Consider the following 18,734-nt stretch of genomic DNA (forward strand, 5'->3'; position numbering starts at 1 on the left):
ATTAATTTAGGTGCTCTATTAGATTTATTATTCAGTATATTTATAATTCCTTTTAAGATTTCTCTTTATAAACATTCTATGACCTTTATAAACATTCTTATAACTTTCATAATAAACACTTATAACTTTCACAAATTATTTCTACTCTAATTTCCTTTCTTCCTGTCATATTCCTTTCTTTATATCCCTTCTTACAATTTTTACTTCCTTAACTTTAGTTCTTTTTTACTTGTACAGACCCTTTGTAACTTATACATTCCTTTTACAACTTACACATACCTTCTGCAATTTATATATACCTTCTGTAGCTTATACATATCCTTTTGTAACTTACACATACCCTTTTAGTTTATCTACTTTGCTTTTTTCCCTTTATTTCTATACCTTCTATTACATGAAAACTATAAATTCCTTCTAATTAGTTTTGATTAAAGGTTAGTTCTACACAGGTTCCTCTATTCCCAGCTTCAGACCAGGTGGAGTGGTGAGAAGTATGTCTCAGAGTCTATCTCTCCTCTAGTTGGCCTATCGTCCATGCTCTGCTCATGTCTGTCTAACTGCCTACTACATCCCCCTCTAGGATCTTGGCTCTGAATTTTTTTAGGAAAAGAGGACGCTGGGTTTCTTCTGTAATTACTTCCTACTGAGGCAGGTCAGAGGTTTCTCTCAGAGCCAAGAGATCCTTGCTCTCTGTCAGAGGGATGATGAGGACTGGACATAGAGGGAGGTGGCAATGGAGCCTATAGGTGGTATTGCCTAGGTGTAAGTAGGGCTTGTAATCTGGTGGAGACAAACTGTGTTATAAAATTTAGTATTATTAGGCAAAAGTTAGAACAGTTTCTAATAATCTCCTGTTGAAACAATTGTTCTCCCTAAAATTTTTATTAAAGACTAATTTACTCACTGTATTAAATCTAGTTATAATTTGGCCTGATTATTTGTATGAACACAAGAGTAAGAGTTGCTTACATAGACTATTAAAAAATATATGCCTTGCTGCCCGGCCCGGGCCGCACTGCACCGCCCGCCGCCCGCCCGCCGCCGGCGCCCGTACCGCCGCCCAGCGTTGGGTCGGACCACGGGGCCCGGAGAGCGGCTGCGCGGGCGGCGGCGACTCCCCGTCTGTCCGTCTGTCCTGGGACCTTCGCCTCCGCACTCCCCGCGCAGGGACCGCGCGCTCCTGCCGCCAGGGGGCGGGAGCCAGGCCCGCGGCCACCGCCCCCCACGATGAAGGAGCCGAAGTTCTGCGAGGCACAGTGACAGACCCACGTCTGATAGGGGATCTCGTGCAGGAACCAGGTGGTTGGCCGCGGAGCCCATGCCCTGAGGCCGGCGTGGCCCCTGCCAGCATGCCCTGGGACCCACAGCGGCCCGGGGGAGCGGAGGGCGCCAGCGCAGCGCGCCTGCGGGCGCAGAAGCTGTGCCACAAGTCCTCCTTCGCCTTCGACCAGGCGGTGCGCGACCTGCTGCCCGTGTGGCTGCTGGAGGACATGCGCGCCAGCGAGGCCTTCCACTGGGACGAGCGCGGGCTCGCCGCCGCCTACTCGCCGTCGGAGGCGCTGCTCTACGCGCTGGTGCACGACCACCAGGCCTACGCGCACCACCTGCTGGCCACCTTCCCCCGGCGCGCGCTCCCGCCGCCCAGCGCCGGCTTCCGCTGCGGCGCCGCGCCCGGGCCGCACGTGGCGCTGGCCGTGCGCTGCAACCGCTTGGGCATCCTGCGCCGCATCCTGCGCACCGTGCGGGACTTCCCGGCCGAGGAGCGCGCGCGCCTGCTGGACCGCCAGGGCTGCGGCCGCGTCGAGGGCGGTGGCACGTCGCTGCATGTGGCCTGCGAACTGTCGCGGCCCGAGTGCCTCTTCCTGCTGCTCGGCCACGGAGCCTCGCCCGGCCTGCGTGATGGCGGGGGCCTCAAGCCACTCGAGCTGCTGCTGCGCCACCTGGGCCTCGACTCCGGGGCCACCCCTGTCACCGGGGCGCCCGCTGTGCCCGGAGAGGCGCCCGCTGCAGCCGGGGAGGCGCGCCAGCGCCGCCTGCTGCTGCTGGACCTGCTGGTGCTGTACACGCCCGCGGCCGCCCGCCTGGCCCGCTGCGAGTTGCTGGGCGAAGACAAGTTCCAGTGGCTGGCGGGCCTGGCGCCGCCCTCGCTCTTGGTGCGCGCCATGCAGGTGCTGGTCACCGCCATCTCGCCCTGCCGCTTCCCTGAGGCCCTGGATGAGCTGCCGCTGCCGCCCTTCCTGCAGCCGCTGGACCTCACGGGCAAGGGCTATTCCCGGGCGCCCTGGGACTGGACGTGGGAGAGCACTATTTTCGGAGGTTGTACTGGCACTTTACATACACTGACCCGCTATACGTTAAAAAACATTATATATAATATTATATATATATATGCCTTGCTGGAATCTCATGATAAAGTTTACCCCCAGGACAAAGAAGCTAAGCCACACAGTTGCCATCAGGCTTCACCTGCAATACCTATAGAGTTGGGGTGCATTCCTCAAGTTGAGGTCCCTACAGGTGTCTTGAGGTTTCTTTCATGCCATCTCTCTGGAAAGCAACCTTTGTTCCTTACCTGGAGAGACTGCCATGAACCACATGACCAAGCAAGGTACCAGGCTATTTATCCAAGGGGCTTATCGGCTTCAGTCAGTCTTCATTCCTTAGAGCACCCTGGTGACATCCAGAGTCCTGGCATGTCTCTTTCAGACATGACATTCCAGCAAAGTTTTGGTTAATAAAACTACAATTGGAAACTGACTTATGTCCTGTTATGAAGAAATCAGATTCTTATTGGATCCATGCAAACACATTGCCATGAGAACAATAATTACCAAAACTATAATTATTTTTAGTTTACTTAGTCCTATAATTAAACTCTTTTTCTTCTGATTTTTCTTGCCAGTATTTATATAAATCTAGATACTTTATAGAGTAATATGACATATTGTGCTTTTTGTAAAGCACAATATTCCACAATATTATAACTTAAGTTAGTTATAAATGAAAGCATATCAGAATCTATTTAATATGCATATATAAATAGAATATAATTATTATTTCCTTGTCAGAGCTCCCCATATACCTTAAGTATAAAATTTTACTTCATAAGGAGAGAAAGCATATCTTAAAATTCAAACCCTAGGAAGGTGGTCAAAGATATAATATTATTGTTTATTATTATTATTAAATGGTATTAAGTAATTTATTCATTTAAAGTAATTAACTTCCAGATTAATATAACATAATTATTTTAATCATATATATCAAACCTTTGTTTCCTAGGCAAATACAGGAAAAACCTTTTCAGAAACAGGATTATTTTTCCAATGGAAAACATACTGACATTCTTTTTTTTTTTTTTTTTTTAATATATTTTATTGATTTTCCACAGAGAAGAAGGGAGAGGGATAGAGAGTTAGAAACATCGATGAGAGAGATCAGATCGATCAGCTGCCTCCTGCACGCCCCCCGCCCCCCCCCGGGGATGTGCCCGCAACCAGGGTACATGCCCTTGACTGGAATTGAACCCAGGACCCTTGAGTCCGCAGGCTGACGCCCTATCCACTGAGCCAAACCAGTTCGGCCATACTGACATTCTTAAGAAGCATAACAGAGGTAGTGAATTCCTTAGCTGAGAAACAATTCCCTGGAACTTGGAAATCCCAAGCAGGCTCCAATGACTTCCTGCAGTTACCTTCATTTTCTTACTCTTAGTTTTGGAGGGTTCCGTTGCGTTTTGTTGCATTCCTGGTTCCTCCTCCCATGGGGCACCACTTTGCCGGGACTGACAGGCAGACCCTGAGCGACGGATGAATGGTTGCTCTGACACACGTTTCTGTGAAGGAGAGGCTAAGGCACGACCTGGCTGTCGCCGCCAAGCAGCCCTGTTCACCTGCCTCCTTTGGCATTTATCGTCACAACAGCTTGAACTAAAATTAACCTCTAGATACAATCAGCAGGGTAGGTATCCTTGAGTATATGCTTAAAGACTAAACATAGAGATTCTAGCAAAACACCCAGCGGCTCAGACTTGTTTGGACTGCTTCAGCAAGGCCCCCTCAGAGGCCCTGACCTTTCAGATAATCCTCCTTACGGACATTCTAACAAAGTCCCCTGCTTCTCCACAGTCAATGATGGAAAAAATAGGTTTATCATGAAAGTTTATATTCATGAGATTTATTTTACCATTTTAAAAAGTGCTGCTTAGCCGAAACAGGTTTGGCTCAGTGGATAGAGCGTCGGCCTGCCGACTGAAGGGTCCTGGGTTCGATTCCGGTCAAGGGCATGTACCTTGGTTGCGGGCACATCCCCAGTAGATGTGCAGGAAGCAGCTGATCGCTTCCAACTCTCCCATCCACACTCGTCTTGTATACTTGTTTCATCTATCTTTTGTCACCCGCGCACGATTTGCGGACGCGACTAGCACTAACCACTGCACAATGAGACTACTGACTGACTGGCTCACTCAACTCATGCATGAATCGCTCGTGCCTCCCCAGCGCTGCGTATCCCGTGGCCTGCCTGCACCGTGTCTCCCGTCGCCCAACCAACCGACACCCCCCACTTCTTCTAACACCACTTCTTCAAAATAGACTCGCCCAGGCCGAAAACCGACTTCTGCGCATGGGCCACGAAGTTTCAATCGCACTGTACCTGCGTGCCCGCACGTGGTATTTTGTGGAAGAGCCACACTCAAGGGGCCAAAGAGCCGCATGTGGCTCGAGAGCCGTAGTTTGCCGACCACTGGTCTAGACAGCGCGTGGCTCCCAGGTGGGCCCACCCACGTGACTCAACCAAGGCTGTGCTGGTAAGCTGACACTGGCTTGTTAGTTTTTAACAAGGAGAGAAAGTGGCAAATTGTGCCTGTGTACTTCAAGGACCCAAAGACCATTCCGGTAAATGTGAAATAAATATGTGATCCATGAGCTGACTTAAGCCTAGGAGAATGAGCCTACTGAGCATCAAAAATACTATGTAAAAACATCATTTCTAGAACTAAGTTTGGGAGACCATGTCTTGCCTGAATATGTACATTATTTACAAAACATTCCCTTTTGGCCTCTGGAATTTAGCCACGTTAGTCTGGCTGTTAAGCTGTTTCTTTCCATATGCTAGCCCATACTGTAGTTACAATTGTCGTTAAAATACTCTTATGCACAAATTACAAATAATTAATAAAGTAACTCAGCAAATATGTCAGTATTTCTAGCAGAGTTTAAAGCATTCAGAATGTACGTAAAAGTATTTGTTTTGGTAGGGGCCAGTATTTTTTTTAATCATTGCTGTTTCAATAATGCTTTGTACATAGCAAAGCCCCAAACGGCAAAAACAGTAGCACCAAAACTTGCTCGAAGCCAAAACGTGGCGCTCTTGAGGTCAGCTTGTGTCATATGCAGGTACATGGCCATTGTTGTCAACTTAACAAAGATATCTTCACTGGGTGCCTCAGCAATATTGCAAGTGAAGGCTTGTGGTGGAGGCTTTTGTTTCCTGCAGAAATCAGCAGGTGAGATACTATATTCTTGTTTAACTTCATGCAGGTCTGACTTTGCAGCTATGATTAAGCAAAGGATTCTGCTGTCCATAAAGTGTTGCTTAAAAATTCTGGCACAGCCCTAGCTGGTTTTGCTCAGTGGATAGAGCGTCGGCCTGTGGACTGAAGGGTCCCAGGTTCGTTTCCGGGCAAGGGCACATGCCCCGGTTGCAGGCTCGATCCCCAGTGTGGAGCGTACAGAGGCAGCCGATCAATGATTCTCTCTCATCATTGATGTTTCTATCTCCCTTCCTCTCTGAAATCAATAAAAACATATTTCTAAAAATCCTGGCATGGTATTCAAAGGACTTGGGATTACTGACATCATATACCAGGCATGCAATGTCACAGTGCTCTCAGCCCCAGTGAGAGATTCCTATTCAGAGACATTATGCAACAAGTATTTCTCATCCACATACATAAACAGGGATTATTCACATAGTAGGATTTATGATCATCACGAATTTCCTTCTGCTTCATTAAGTTTCTTCCAAGAAGAGTCTGAAGAACTTCACTTTCCCCAGTTTTTTCACCCAATTATATTACATCTGAACACATTTCTTTGAGTCTTTTTCCTGAAGGTCTATCTTTTTATCTCGTTACTGTAATGGCTGAAGCTTGAGACTCTTGTTCAGTCAATAGTGAACAGCCTTAGTAGCCCGAACACTCCAGGCACCTCCGTCCACCTAAATAGGTCGTGAGTGGCCACTGGGAAGGGAATCCACTGGTAGGTTATCCAGCCTCTTTCATTTATACCAGTGGTCGGCAAACTCATTAGTCAACAGAGCCAAATATCAACAGTACAACAATTGAAATTTCTTTTGAGAGCCAAATTTTTTAAACTTAAACTATATAGGTAGGTACATTGTTAACTTAATTAGGGTACTCCTAAGGCTTAGGAAGAGCCACACTCAAGGGGCCAAAAAGCCAAATGTGGAGGTCCCAGGGAAGATCTCAGAGTTTATACAAACTGTGTTATTCACATCTGGCCCCCAAGGTATGAAGGGCAAACTTTAAACAAATCTTTTAGCTCATCAGGTAACAAAGCACAGCCTCTAGCAAATCATGCTTGTCAAAGGTGCTTTGGAGAAACAAATATGCCTGTGACCTAACTTTTTGGGGAAACAAATAAGCCTTGTGATCTACAAGCACTGGGAATAAATACTCAGGTGTCAAATCCTGGTCATCATCATAACCAAATGGTCAAAGCACAGTCCTAGTAGTTTCACTCTCCCTCTCTGGATAAAGTTCGTGAAAAAAGAAAGCCTTTCCGTGTCACTGCACTGTCAGCCACACCGTCACTTCTGTATTTTCTGACTGCATTCTTGACACCTTCCAGAGCTGAGGAGCTGACGGAGTGTTGAAATAAATTCTCTGAAAGAAGTTGAGCTCAGCATCATTGAGAGTGCCATCATTGTCTTGATCAGATATTTTAAATAGTATGAGTAAGGGCTTTTATACAGGCTGCCTACATCTCTTTCTCCTGTGGGCAGTAGAAGGGTGAAGAACAGCTTTCTGGGCATAATAAAAGAGCTCTGATATGTTCTTCAGATTTTTTTGCTGAACATTCCATGCAGATTTCTATTTCGGTGTACTGGTTCCTAATAGGAAGGATGGTGTCCACACTACTATATCCCACTAGATCAGACTTGTTCCCAACCAATGTCAAAGGCAACCTGCTGTTTTTGTTCTTTCATTTATGAGAGGAATCCATTGACTTGTTACCTTATCAATAGAATGCTTGTTAACAGCATAAACTATGCAGATGACATCAGCCTGTGGTATTTCTTGAAGTTGTTCGTCATTCTGTTCTGCTTCTGAGTAATCTAGTTGTGTGTTGGTGCTCTCTCAGGGGCGACATAAGCTGGAATAGTGATTTCTTCTGCCCAGGGAGGAACCTCCTCTGGGAATTCTTCACTGACCAGATGTCTTCCCAGCTCCAGGTTCTCCTGCCAGCAGGATCCACACGTCTTTCATGTTGGCGGTGGTGGCGGGGGCTCGTAGAGACCGGGCTGGCATGCAGTGGACTCCTCTCGCTGGGAGTGCCCACTCCTAGGCACTGCTCTCCCCATGATGCCAACGCTGCCTGCCAGCCTCCCCCACCCCCCAGAGCCTAGGCTCCCCTGCCTGCCAGGCCACTTCTTCTGCTGCAAACCCCCATTTTATAGATTTTCATAGGAGGGGTCTACTTGCTTCAACAAGTAGCCTCTATCCTGTTACCTGGAAACTTGAGGCAGCTGGCACCGATTTCTGATTAAGGTGATACTTTCTTGCCCCTATGGATGATGCCAGGAGGCACCTCTAGGTGCTGAGTTCCCCCTGGGTGCTGGGAGCCTGTTAGAAAGGGCAGGATATCTGCTGGTGGGGCATAGGGATCCCGAAGGTCACTATGGCGTGAGAGTTGCCTCAGCCTGAGAAGAGGCGGAGGCAGGGTGAGGGAGGCAGTGGAGACTGCCTTCAACATGCATTAAACCTAGAATTCCACACAAGTCAAACCAGTAATAAATTGGAGTTGAATAGGTACCTTCAGACACCTATTCAAAAACTTTGGCTTCCACCCTCCCTGTCTTAAGAAGCGCTAAGGGGTGGGCTCCTGAGTTCACCAGGAACAAGGAGGCCCGGCTCCTGGGCCAGTTGGCTCTGAATCCTGCTGGTGACAGTGTTCCTTGGCTCCTGGGCCCCTGGATGACCTGGGCGCCTCCTCAGAGCCCCACCATCTCTCACACTCCTCCGTGGCTGGCACAGCGTAGCTAACATTTGACGTGGTGAAGAGATGGTGTGCGGGCAGTAATGCGGGCTTTGTGCTGGCGTGGTCTGCCGCAGCGGCCTGCCTGGGAGGGTCTGGAAAGGTCTGACATTTTAGCAGTATATCACCCTCGATGCCGGAGAACCAGGGCCAGGGTTCCGTCAAGGCAGGCTGCCCTCCGCTGAGGAAGCAATGCCTGCCCAGGACTGCGTGACCAGCCCTCGTGCAGTGGCCCTGAGCTAGGTGGTCTACCAGGTCCCCCCTTTTTGTTCACATTCAAGCATCAGGCTGGACACAACGCTCCTTGGCCCCACAGTCCAGGACAATAGTGTTATAGGTGGTGGAACAGTTCCAGGTGTCTGACAGGCAGGGTCAGACCGAACCTGGGCTCAGCAACCTCGGTACTTGGGTTCTGGCTAGGAGAGAATTCAGAGCTAAGACTCCAACTGTAGGAAAACATTTATTTGGAAAATCACAGGTAGAAGCAATTCCTAAAAGAAATGGGCTCAGGAAACAAGCTGTAGAGGTAAAAGAAGGGCCCTTGGAGGGACAGGGAGGGAGGGAGAGGAAGCGGCAGGGTCCCCTTCCCTGGAGGGAGGTGCTGGGTCCTCCGCCTTAGGGCTTTAGGGTGGAGACCTCAGGGGAGGTCCCAGGGAAGATCTCAGTAGAACAGTCAGCAGCTTTCCAGGTGTGTCCTTTAAGGGTCATGGTCTCCATGATTGGTCAGTGCCAGGGGGGTCATTACCCAGTGCAGCTGGGCCCAGTCGGCCCTGGGGACACTTTGCTGGTTTTACCTCTGGGGAGGAAAGGTCAGGGGTCACGGGGGGAGGAGGGAGGTCCCTACAATGGATTGCCTGTCGCCAGGCACCTTGACCTGCCCATCGTCCTGGCTCTGCTCACGCCCGTCCACTGCGACCACATAACTGCCCCACTCCCCAGCCCGCAGTCAGCTGGCCCCACTCCGCCCCCGCGGACGCTGGGCGGGCCGCAGCCCCCGCCCCCGCCCCCGCCCCCGCAGCCCCCGCCCCCGCCCCCGCCCCCGCCCGCAGTCCCCACGCGGCCAAGAGGGGCGGGCGCACTGGAGCGCGCTTCCCGAGCCCTGCCCCGTCCCCGCGGCCCAGGCAGAGGCGGCAGCCCTTCATTGCCTCCTCGCCAAGCCAGGCTCCGCTACCAACAATTCCTCTGGAACGCGCCACCCGCGGTGCCGCCGACCGGATGCGCCCGCCCGGCCCCGACTGGAAGTCGCCCAGGCCGGCTCGCATTGCCGGCGCACACATACGTCACTGCCCCGCCTCTGGCTCCGCCCCGCTCCAGGCGACCCGGAAGCTGTACTTGCGACCCTGCGTTCCCTCTCCCACAATACCCCGCGCTCTTTCTTTCTAACTTGCCAGGCGCGGTGAGTACGTCCGCGCGGTGTCCTTAGCCATCGGCCTCCATCCTCGTCCGCAGTGCCGCTGCCCGGGCCGGCGGGCTCTCCTGAGCGGGGCCTGGGCATCGAGGTCCCGGGACGGTAGCCTGCCCGGCGCTGAGGGCTCGCAGCCTGGGAGAGGGTGGCCTAGAGCCGGCGAGGGGCTCTTGGGGCGGCGGCCCCCGCGGGGTGGCGGACTTAGCTCTGTCCGGCCTGGGGCTCTGGGCGCCGGCGGCGGGCGGGCGGGCGGGAGGACGTGGCCGTGCACGCCCCACTGCTCAGCCTCCTTGTCGCCTCGCTTTAGATGGCTCCCGCCAAGAAGGGCGGCGAGAAGAAGAAGGGCCGCTCCGCCATCAACGAGGTGGTGACCAGGGAGTACACCATCAACATCCACAAGCGCATCCACGGCGTGTGAGTACCGCGCGCGCGGCCGGAAGGCCGGCGGGGCCGGGGCAGCTTCTTCAGGAGCCCGGCCTGTGCTCCATGGGCCGCATGCGGTGCGGAGGGTTCGAGTCCCGCTGGAGGGGCCGGCGGACAGCGAGGTTGAGGGAGGCTCCGGGAGAGCGGCCGGAGCAGAGGGGCTCGTCCCCCTCGGAGCGGGGCCTGGGCTCCCCCGGGCGTGGGCAGGCGAGCGATGCGCCGCGAGCGAAAGCGGGCCTTTCAGTGCCTCCCGGCGCGGGGAGTGGACCCGCGCGGCGTGCCCTCCGGAACGTGGGCGCTGGCCGGGCTGTGCTGGTTCTGACCCACAAGGACGGGCGTGGGCGCTGGCCGGGCTGTGACCCGAGGCGAAAGGGAGGGGGACCTGCGTCTGGGGTGCCAGGTACTGGATGGGCGTCCTCGCTGGGACGACGCGTTTTTTAAGGGGCTCAGAGGTGCAGCTCGTGGGCACCGGCGGCTGTCGGCGCGGCACCCCGGCCTGCCTGGGGTCTCGGTGGCTTCCGGAGCAGACATCGGGGCCTTTGCGCATTGATGTTGCTTCTGAGGAACCGCGGCCGGCCACCACCGCTTCCCTCACTTTGAGCTTTATTCTCACCAGGCTCTTGTGATGGGCACTGCCAGCGGCCCTTGCAGGTTTAGCAGGGAACCCAAAGGTCCTGCCTTCCCAGCTCACTTGCAGGCAGTCAGACCACGTATTTAGACATAAACGCTAAAATATGCGAGTGAAAAGGGGTGCTCTACAGGCCACCCCAGTGCTAGGACTTGGAAAGTGGAGGTGGGCCATTGCAGGTGAGCGAGTCTTTCCGGCACTTTGTGCTTTGTTACAAAAGCCCTAAGCCCAGGCCTGCGTGGCACCAAACCCTGTTCCTTCTCTAGCTGCTCCTTCTCCGTCTTGGTGGAGTCCCAGGACTCCGTCCCTCTGTCTGTAGGCCGGTGTCTACATCTCAGGCTACACGGCCCAGCCAGGCCACTCCTGCCCTCCTGTTTCACTGGCAAAGGAGCTTGTCCTCTTGGCTCTGCCCTTTGACCCATCGCACGGGTCCCTGCGGCATTCTCTGTCCCTCGGGTGGTTAGTTTGCAGCTCCCTCTCCTAGCTCCCTTCCTCAAACCCGGGTGTATCCTCATCCTCCACTGGCTTCCCATCCCACCCAGAGTGGAACCCAAAGTACTTGCTGTGGTTCCTCATGGACTGGCCACTTTGTGTCCTGGTTGAGGGAAGCTGGCTTGTGTCGGCCCCTTGCCCGTAAATGCTTTCCTCGCGCACGCCTGCCTGGGCACCTTCAGCTGTGGCCCCGCATCTCCGTGGCCATCCCACTCCAGCCCGCCGCCCATCCCAGTGCTCTCCCGAGTCCATTTTTGTCACACTTGACACCAGCTGATGCACTCCAGGGGTCGTCTGGCACCTTTTGCTTCTAGGTGGTGAAGCATGTAAGTGAATGGTGTGACCTTGTGGAAATAACCAGGAGCTGGTGAGAGGAGTAGGGAGCAGGGGAGACATGGTCAAGTGGCTGTGGGGGCGTGCAGAGCCGGGTTTTTTGTGGGTCATGGACATTATTGAAGGTTTAGAGCAGAATGAAGTCCCTGTGACAGGCTCTGTTTGCTGCTCTTACTGCATCCGATAAGTTTGCCTCCTGACAGGAAAGAGCACTATTAGGCGCCGTTGGGTTACAGAGGTGAACCATTGTGGGGCCCCTTCTGACAGTCACGTAGTGAACACACTTTATTTAAAAAAAATTTTTTTTAAATATATTTTATTGATTTTTTACAGAGAGGAAGGGAGGGGGATAGAGAGTTAGAAACATCCATGAGAGAGAAACATCGATCAGCTGCCTCCTGCACACTCCCCACTGGGGATGTGCCCGCAACCAAGGTACATGCCCCTGACCGGAATCAAACCTGGGAACCTTCAGTCTGCAGGCCGACGCTCTACCCACTGAGCCAAACCGGTCAGGGCTAAAATTTTTATTCCAGAGAGGAAGGGGGAGAGACAGAAACATCAGCACCTCTTTAGACTGTTCTCTCTGCTCCCCCTTGGATTGGCCTACAAATGTTTGACCATTTCCGCCTGTAGTAAAGTGTTGCTTTTTCACGTTTTTAAGTAAAAGCATTAAATTTCAATGGATGTCTGTGTCCTTATCTAAACAGCACACAGAAGGTGCAAGCTCAGAGCTGGGACCGTCAGGAGTTAATGACGGTGCCTGGCACCTCCCAAGAGCTCCGTAGCGTTGACTCAACCTCGGGTACTTGGTAGGGGCTCTGTGCATTGCAGGCCTCTGCTCTCAGCACAGACCAGGGTAGGGAACTTAAATTCGTTCTGAGTGGGCTCCAAAAACATGCTGTGTCTGAAGGTGTGACAAATCTACTTAGCATATTCCTATGGGGTACAGTGTATGCTTTGTGTTCAAGCATGTTCTAATGGCATTCTTAGATTCCTCTTGACAGGATAAGTTTGGGGGCGCTTTTGCTTATCAGGAAAGGGTGGGCCATGGTATGTGCTAGCATTCCTTAAGGGTTGTGCGCAGAGCCTTATCCTCCGTCACTGGAAGTGGGGATGCAGCTCCTGTTATACCAGTTGCTGGGCATTAGCGCTGGTGGAAAAAAGGATTGTTCTGCCTTGTTTGGTTTAGGTTTTTTATGAAAATAGGACATGCAATTTAATTTTGTGCTCCTTTAATTCATTTTTTACTTATGTTTGAATTTAAGGGGTTTCAAGAAGCGTGCCCCTCGGGCACTCAAGGAGATCCGGAAATTTGCCATGAAGGAGATGGGGACTCCAGATGTGCGCATTGATACCAGGCTCAACAAAGCCGTCTGGGCCAAAGGAATAAGGTGGGAAGCTACGTGCTATAAGAGTTAAAATTACACCAGCTGATCCACTTGCTCTGCACCCTGTGTATGAGCTCAGTAATCACTGATGCATGTCCTATGTAATGAAAGGGCAATATGCACATTGACCTTAATAGCTGAACGACCACTTGACCAGTCACTGTGAGGAGCACTGACCACCTCTCAGTCCCTTTCCTCCCATCACCATCAACGGATGGCGAAAGGGAACCGAGGGTGGGTGGCGGGTGGCGCCAAGCTAAGGCCCCCGCCCCGTAGGTCATCCCACACAGGGCGGCCCGTGGTGGGGGCGGGGCTGGTGAGTGGGCAAGAACAGCTGACCTCTTGGTCCCTCCTCCCGGCCGGCCAGATCCGATCTCCCAGTGGCGAACGGGGAGGTGGGGGAGATGGCCCTGATCACAGGCCAGGCCTAGGGACTGTACCTATGCACGAATTTCGTGCACTGGGCCTCTAGTGGAATTATTAAAAAATAGTGAAGCAGTAACTCAAAGGGGGTTAGTGTCTGCAGAGAAGCCTTTGGATGTGGTATTTGTAATGAGGCCCAAATGAGGGTCCAGCAGTGCAGGGGCTGGTAGGAGTGTTGCACAAAAAGATGTGGTGTGATCTGGGAACAGGTTGATGAAGGTGGAAGTCAAACAAGTGACTTGAAGGACAGAATGAGGATGGAGAGTTAGGCAGGAGGCAGATCATGGGGAGTCTTGTAGGTCGTGGGAAAGAGTTTGGCTTTATCTCTAGAAGCCACTGGAGCACTGGTTTGCAATTTTACCTTCCCTCCCCAAGCACACATTTGGTGATCACTGGTGGGGTTGCACACAGGCCAAGGGTTCTGGAAACATCCTAGAATGCACACAGCAGCCTCCACAACAAAGAAACACCCAGCCCCAATGTCAGTAGTGCTGAGGTTAAGAAACCCTGCTTAGAAGCAGGAGGGTGTTTTTGCTGTGAAGGATGATGAAGGTACCACCATGGAGGTGGGCCTAGCTAAGGGCAGTGAAGTGGTAGGGGCTAGGCGGTGGTATGAGCTGGTGTAGGACAGGGTGTGGTGTCTGGGTGGCTTTTCAGAAATGTTGGGGTTGAGTGGGATGACAACCCCTGAGAGCAGCCTGCAGTGGGCCAGCAGTTCGAGTTCAGTAGAAATGTATCTAACAAAGGAGCCACCAATGTTGGCTCCTTTGGGATAAGTGGGGAGTGGTGTCAGAAGCCAAGAGTCCCAGGTTTCAGGACACTTCACATCCTCCAACCAACGAGAGGAGTGGACTGCCTGCCCGAGGCAAGGAAAGCGCATGTCATCGTCCCGTATTCAGTGTAGCCTGCAGAGGGGGGTGTTTCTCCAGATTTACCTTTTAGACAAGCCCATCGCCAGTTTCTGTGCTGGTGGCAGAGGGAGAGGACCTGGCAAGTTAGGCTCACATTTCCATATTGGTCAGGTGTCCTGCCGGCTCCCTATTAGGTTGGAACAAAGGACGGAGCCTTGGAAGCCTGTGACAGCAGTGGGGACAGGATGTCTGAGGACCCCTGGTGCCTGTGTCATGATAGGGGGCGTTGACCTGACCAACACGTTTATTTCTTATTAGGAATGTCCCATATCGTATCCGGGTACGTTTGTCCAGAAAACGTAATGAGGATGAAGATTCACCAAACAAGCTGTACACATTGGTCACCTACGTGCCTGTCACCACTTTCAAAAGTAAGTTTCATGCCGCTCCACAAGCTGCTGCTGGGGAGGGCGCGGGCGGAAGGTGACGCCTCCTCTCCTTCTGCAGGTCTGCAGACCGTGAACGTGGACGAAAACTAGTGCCGCTACGAAGGGCGCAGGGTGAAAGGTGACGCCTCCTCTCCTGCAGGTCTGCAGACCGTGAACGTGGACGAGAACTAATGCTAACGGTCGAATAAAGTTATACAACTGCTTTGGAGGTTGGTTTTGTTTCTGACGGCAACGTAATGTTTGTAACCTTAAAGTAGTTTCCAGCTACAGAACCATTTGGAGAGGTTTCTTTAATACAATGTCTGTATCCCTTTTCCCAGCCCCTGGAGTTGGAGTATATAGACAGGCCTAAACAGGGTTTTCTCGGTAATTTGGCCGTGTAGCCTGGCTTTAGGACCCCACAGATAGTTGGGACATTGGAGGTGCAATGGTTAGTGCTTTTATATGCATCTTTCGTAGATTCTAAAAGATAAACATTTCCCCAAAACTGGCATGTAGAACTCAATTGCCATTGGCCACTTTTCATTTTTACAAACTGAAATGATGCAATTCATAACCCTTTTCGGTCCAACCTCGAGGCTGACTCAACAGAACAGGCGCTAGGAGCAGGTCCAACGCCGAGCAATAAACATTAAAAAGTTCAACATTCAATCCCATCAATTAATTTGGACCAGACTGTTTGAATTCCAAAAATAACATTGGACCACAAAGGGTTAATGTGTATTGATATAATTGTCTTCTAAAGTAATTGATATTCTGATGGGGTAATTTACATGTGCAGTTAATGTCTTAGCTCACTTGTAATGGCCCCTGAGATATTTTTAGTTCCAGTTTACATGGGGCTAAAGCCCAGAGGGCTAAAGCTTATCCAGCCCAAAATCTGAATACGGCTGAGAACAGTGTTACAGGGATGATACTACATTACTGTGTGCAGAATTGCAAGGGTTAAAGACCCCACCGTGGTGCACTGCTGACTTAGAGCACCAGGTATTGGGGGGGTAGGGGGAAGTCCTCCAGCCTCTGTTCACTGTACAACCCAGACCTCAGAACTCAAATACTGCGAGGTATAAACAAGGACCAAAGTCGGTACAAAAATTTCTTATTAAAAATCTTGGAGACCAACATTGATAGCATGATTTATACACAACATTTTTGTAAGGAAAGTGAATACAACCAAATATATTAAAATGGTTTCAATTACCAGCATTGAAACAAAATTTGTGCAAAGAAAAAGCCAGATACAATTGCATAGAGAGTGGCTCTTAGATCTTCAAAGTGAACTTGACTCTAGACCTCCCATTATCCAAGTGAAAAATGAGCTTGGGCGTTTCTTAGTCTGGGTTAGCATGGAGCCTTGGACCTGTGTTCTATCTGAATGAAAACATCACAGCAGCGGTGCCTATTTCAGTGAATCTGATAGTCAAACGGCCTGGCCTGGCTGCTGCGGCTCAGTTTGTTGGAGCGGCATCCTGCGCACCGGAAGGCTACAGGTTTGATTTCCAGTCAGGGCACATGACAGGTTGCAGGTCCCATCCCAGGCCAGGGTTTGTATGGGAGGGAACCAGTATCAGTGTCTCTCCCTCTTAATAAAGAACACAATGTTGAGGGTTGCATCAGTTCTGGCCACAGTTGGGGCTGTCAGGTTGCTTACCTGGATGCCCAGAACATAGACTATACTCAGAATGAATGAGACTGAAACCTGGATTATGGGGCTGACAGTCCACAAATGGGTGGTTCTTGCTTTGTTATGGCCAACTCATCTCGGCAAGTCACTATCTTGCTTAAGTTCAGGCAGTGATTGGCTGCTCATTTCTAAAGTTTTGAGGTTGTACTGATTGATCTTGGCATTTTCAAGTTTGGATTTAATGTCCAGTGGCTTTTCAAAAAAGTTTACTAAGGACTGTTCTGTCAGAAGTGAAGCTAATATGTGTTCAAGGGAGACTGTCCAGTCCCCTTCCGCCTCTTCAGGAAATGCCCTGGCGTCCTGGGGAGCTGTCCCAGTGTCTGTGTCCGCAAAAACGGAGTCCTGCTCAGGAGAAGGTGCTGAGGCCCGCGGCCCCTCCCCGCTCTCCTGGGAGCAGCTCCCCAAGCTGCTGCTGCTGCTGTGCTGCCCCACCTCCCCGATCTGTAGCAGGAGCGTGGTGACCGTGGCGATGGCTTGGTACAAGTTGTTTTCCTCTGGGTCTTCGTGGAACATGCTGTACAAAGTTTTACAGAACTGGATAAATTCTCTCTGAAATACAAAAAAGTATATAGCAGCATGACCAGGATGGAAGTATAGTGCATTCTCAAAAGAACTGGGAAGCAAAACATGAAAAAAGGTAGCCTCTGCCCTTTGCCTCCAAGGAATTTCAGCACACTCAGAAGTGTGCTTTTCATCTACACAGCTATTGAGTGTGTGCACACCTTTCAACCCACAAGTGCTGGGATGTGGCATAGAAACCAAGGTTTTGGAGATTCAACTGGTGTTGAAGCAACTGGAGTATACTAGTTTTTTAGGGAAGAAAGCTGTGTCCACAGTGCCCCCATATGCTATCACCAGGGAAGAAACTGACTTGATCATGACCTGGGTAAATGGGTGTGATAGAAAAACCTTTCAAAGACATGAACCAGCCCTGGCTAGTCTGACTGGCTAGAGCCTCAGCCTGTGGACTGAAGGGTCCTGGGTTCGATAAAGGTCAAGGGCACATGCCCAGGTTGTGGGCTTGATCTCCAGTAAGGGGTGTGCGGGAGGCAGCTGGTCAATGATTCCTTCTCATTGATGTTCCTATCTCTCCCTCTCTCTGAAATCAAAAATATTTTTTAAAAATCTAGGAAGCAGTGTGTCCTGTTCTGAAGACATTTTAATTACCACAATGTCTAGCTCCCAGAAGTTACAAAACCCTTTGATTATGGCTTTGGTGGTAAAGGAGCCCCAGCTTAATTATTAGGCTTACTTCTGAACAGATCGACAAAAGTTAATTCTTCACACAGAATATAGTCCATACCTGGCTCATTTGGGGCAACTCAGTCTCAGATTTAGCTTTTTCTTTGGCTAAATCCTTAATCATCTGCTTTAGCTGTTTCTTGTAGTCGGAGGCATCATCTGAGACAAAGGAAACAATATATAGTTTAAATAATTTCAGTAAAAGCAAAACAGAGAAGGGGAGATGAGAAATTAAACCAAGATCTACAAACAGCCTAGGTAAATGGGAGAGAGCAAAGGACCACGAAGGGGGTGTGGCTGCTGGGTGACTTGCTACTAGAGGACCGTGGGCAGTCACCCGGGACACTGCAGCCCTGTGGGCTCCTGGCCTTGGGAAGCAGTGTGCTCAGTACTGAGTCTCAGGATGGGGAAAGTCTAAGGAGAGCCACCAGCTGGCTCCTGACAGTGAAAAGGTACATGCCTTTTGCTTTCCCAAAGACCAGGGGTCTTGATGTGGACAGCAGAGGGTTCTTCAGTGGTGACTGGCTATCTTGGTCATCTTCATTGAGGGCTTAAAAAGAGATTGAACAAATTACTGTAACCAAAATCAAAGCTTTTTAGGTAAAGAAGCTAATAGATAAGTAAGCTAAGCCAGCAGCCCCCAACCTCAGCTGCAGCCTTTGCAGGGTCTGCGGAGTCCAGTGCACACCAAGGTGATGCCTTTTCCTGGTGCCGGTCCTGCTGTGGTTAATGACGTGCCAGTTCATAGGACTGACAGGCACTGGCCGGGAAGTGTGTGGAGTAAGATCCATTGTGTTTAAATACAAGTCAGTTTATATGTACGTATGTCCTACACACAAATTTTACACAGAATCTTGAGATGGGTTAACAGGTAATTTAAACTTCTCATGTTGTTTTCCCCTGAGCACATGCTGTTATATAATTTCTAACAAACTGCAAAAAGCTTTACTGGATGCAAAGCACTTTATTACAAGTTTTGAATTGCACAAAGGTCCAGTTATATCAGAACCCTAATGCACTGCTGATGGAGTAGAAGGTATTACAGCCCTTTGGGAAGAAGTCTGGCAGTTCCTCAAAAAGTTAAACATAAATTACTATTCAACCCCAAAATTCCACTAGACAGGTAGGTATACA

General features: G+C 50.7%; 3 protein-coding genes and 1 pseudogene across 5 annotated transcripts in view; 2 read left to right on the forward strand and 2 right to left on the reverse strand.

Moving 5' to 3' along the window:
• Window positions 1-1,349: 1,349 nt before the first annotated feature.
• Window positions 1,350-4,573, forward strand: LOC139019320 (ankyrin repeat domain-containing protein 9-like). Its single transcript, XM_070428356.1, has 2 exons — window positions 1,350-2,316; window positions 4,500-4,573. Exons 1-2 carry the CDS (start codon window positions 1,350-1,352, stop codon window positions 4,571-4,573), a joined length of 1,041 nt encoding a protein of 346 aa, XP_070284457.1.
• Window positions 4,574-5,203: 630 nt separating this feature from the next.
• LOC139019321 (mitochondrial Rho GTPase 1 pseudogene) lies at window positions 5,204-7,552 on the reverse strand (annotated as a pseudogene).
• Window positions 7,553-9,580: 2,028 nt separating this feature from the next.
• On the forward strand, window positions 9,581-14,876 carry RPL31 (ribosomal protein L31). Of its 2 annotated transcripts, none has more exons than XM_070429766.1 (5): window positions 9,581-9,675; window positions 9,992-10,098; window positions 12,829-12,954; window positions 14,544-14,656; window positions 14,733-14,876. In XM_070429766.1, exons 2-5 carry the CDS (start codon window positions 9,992-9,994, stop codon window positions 14,762-14,764), a joined length of 378 nt encoding a protein of 125 aa, XP_070285867.1. In that variant the 5' UTR covers window positions 9,581-9,675; the 3' UTR covers window positions 14,765-14,876. The 2 variants fall into 2 exon arrangements, with proteins under 2 accessions (XP_070285867.1, XP_070285868.1); XM_070429767.1 differs by lacking the exon at window positions 9,581-9,675 and adding an exon at window positions 9,765-9,789.
• An 880-nt stretch (window positions 14,877-15,756) lies between these two features.
• TBC1D8 (TBC1 domain family member 8) overlaps window positions 15,757-18,734 on the reverse strand; it is a 113,434-nt gene continuing 110,456 nt past the window's right edge. For both annotated transcript variants that reach the window (XM_070429760.1, XM_070429761.1), the window contains 3 exons: window positions 18,061-18,150; window positions 17,662-17,759; window positions 15,757-16,907 (listed from right to left, as the gene is read on the reverse strand). In XM_070429760.1, the coding sequence (XP_070285861.1) occupies window positions 16,431-16,907; window positions 17,662-17,759; window positions 18,061-18,150 (665 nt within the window). In that variant the 3' untranslated portion in view covers window positions 15,757-16,430. The remainder of the gene's footprint in view (window positions 16,908-17,661; window positions 17,760-18,060; window positions 18,151-18,734) is intronic.

The sequence above is a fragment of the Myotis yumanensis genome, unplaced genomic scaffold (assembly GCF_028538775.1).
Source record: "Myotis yumanensis isolate MYYU_CA2020_CCGP unplaced genomic scaffold, mMyoYum1.0.hap1 SCAF_11, whole genome shotgun sequence".
NCBI classification, from domain to species: domain Eukaryota; kingdom Metazoa; phylum Chordata; class Mammalia; order Chiroptera; family Vespertilionidae; genus Myotis; species Myotis yumanensis.

Excerpts from the sequence above, each read along its gene's own strand:
- LOC139019320 (XM_070428356.1), top strand. The coding sequence starts at position 1,350 with ATGCCCTGGGACCCACAGCGGCCCGGGGGAGCGGAGGGCGCCAGCGCA. Across the intron at positions 2,317-4,499 it reads GGAGAGCACTATTTTCGGAG|CGCTGCGTATCCCGTGGCCT; the intron begins GTTGTACTGGCA and ends GTGCCTCCCCAG.
- RPL31 (XM_070429766.1), top strand. The coding sequence starts at position 9,992 with ATGGCTCCCGCCAAGAAGGGCGGCGAGAAGAAGAAGGGCCGCTCCGCC. Across the intron at positions 10,099-12,828 it reads CACAAGCGCATCCACGGCGT|GGGTTTCAAGAAGCGTGCCC; the intron begins GTGAGTACCGCG and ends TTTGAATTTAAG. Across the intron at positions 14,657-14,732 it reads GCCTGTCACCACTTTCAAAA|GTCTGCAGACCGTGAACGTG; the intron begins GTAAGTTTCATG and ends CTCCTTCTGCAG.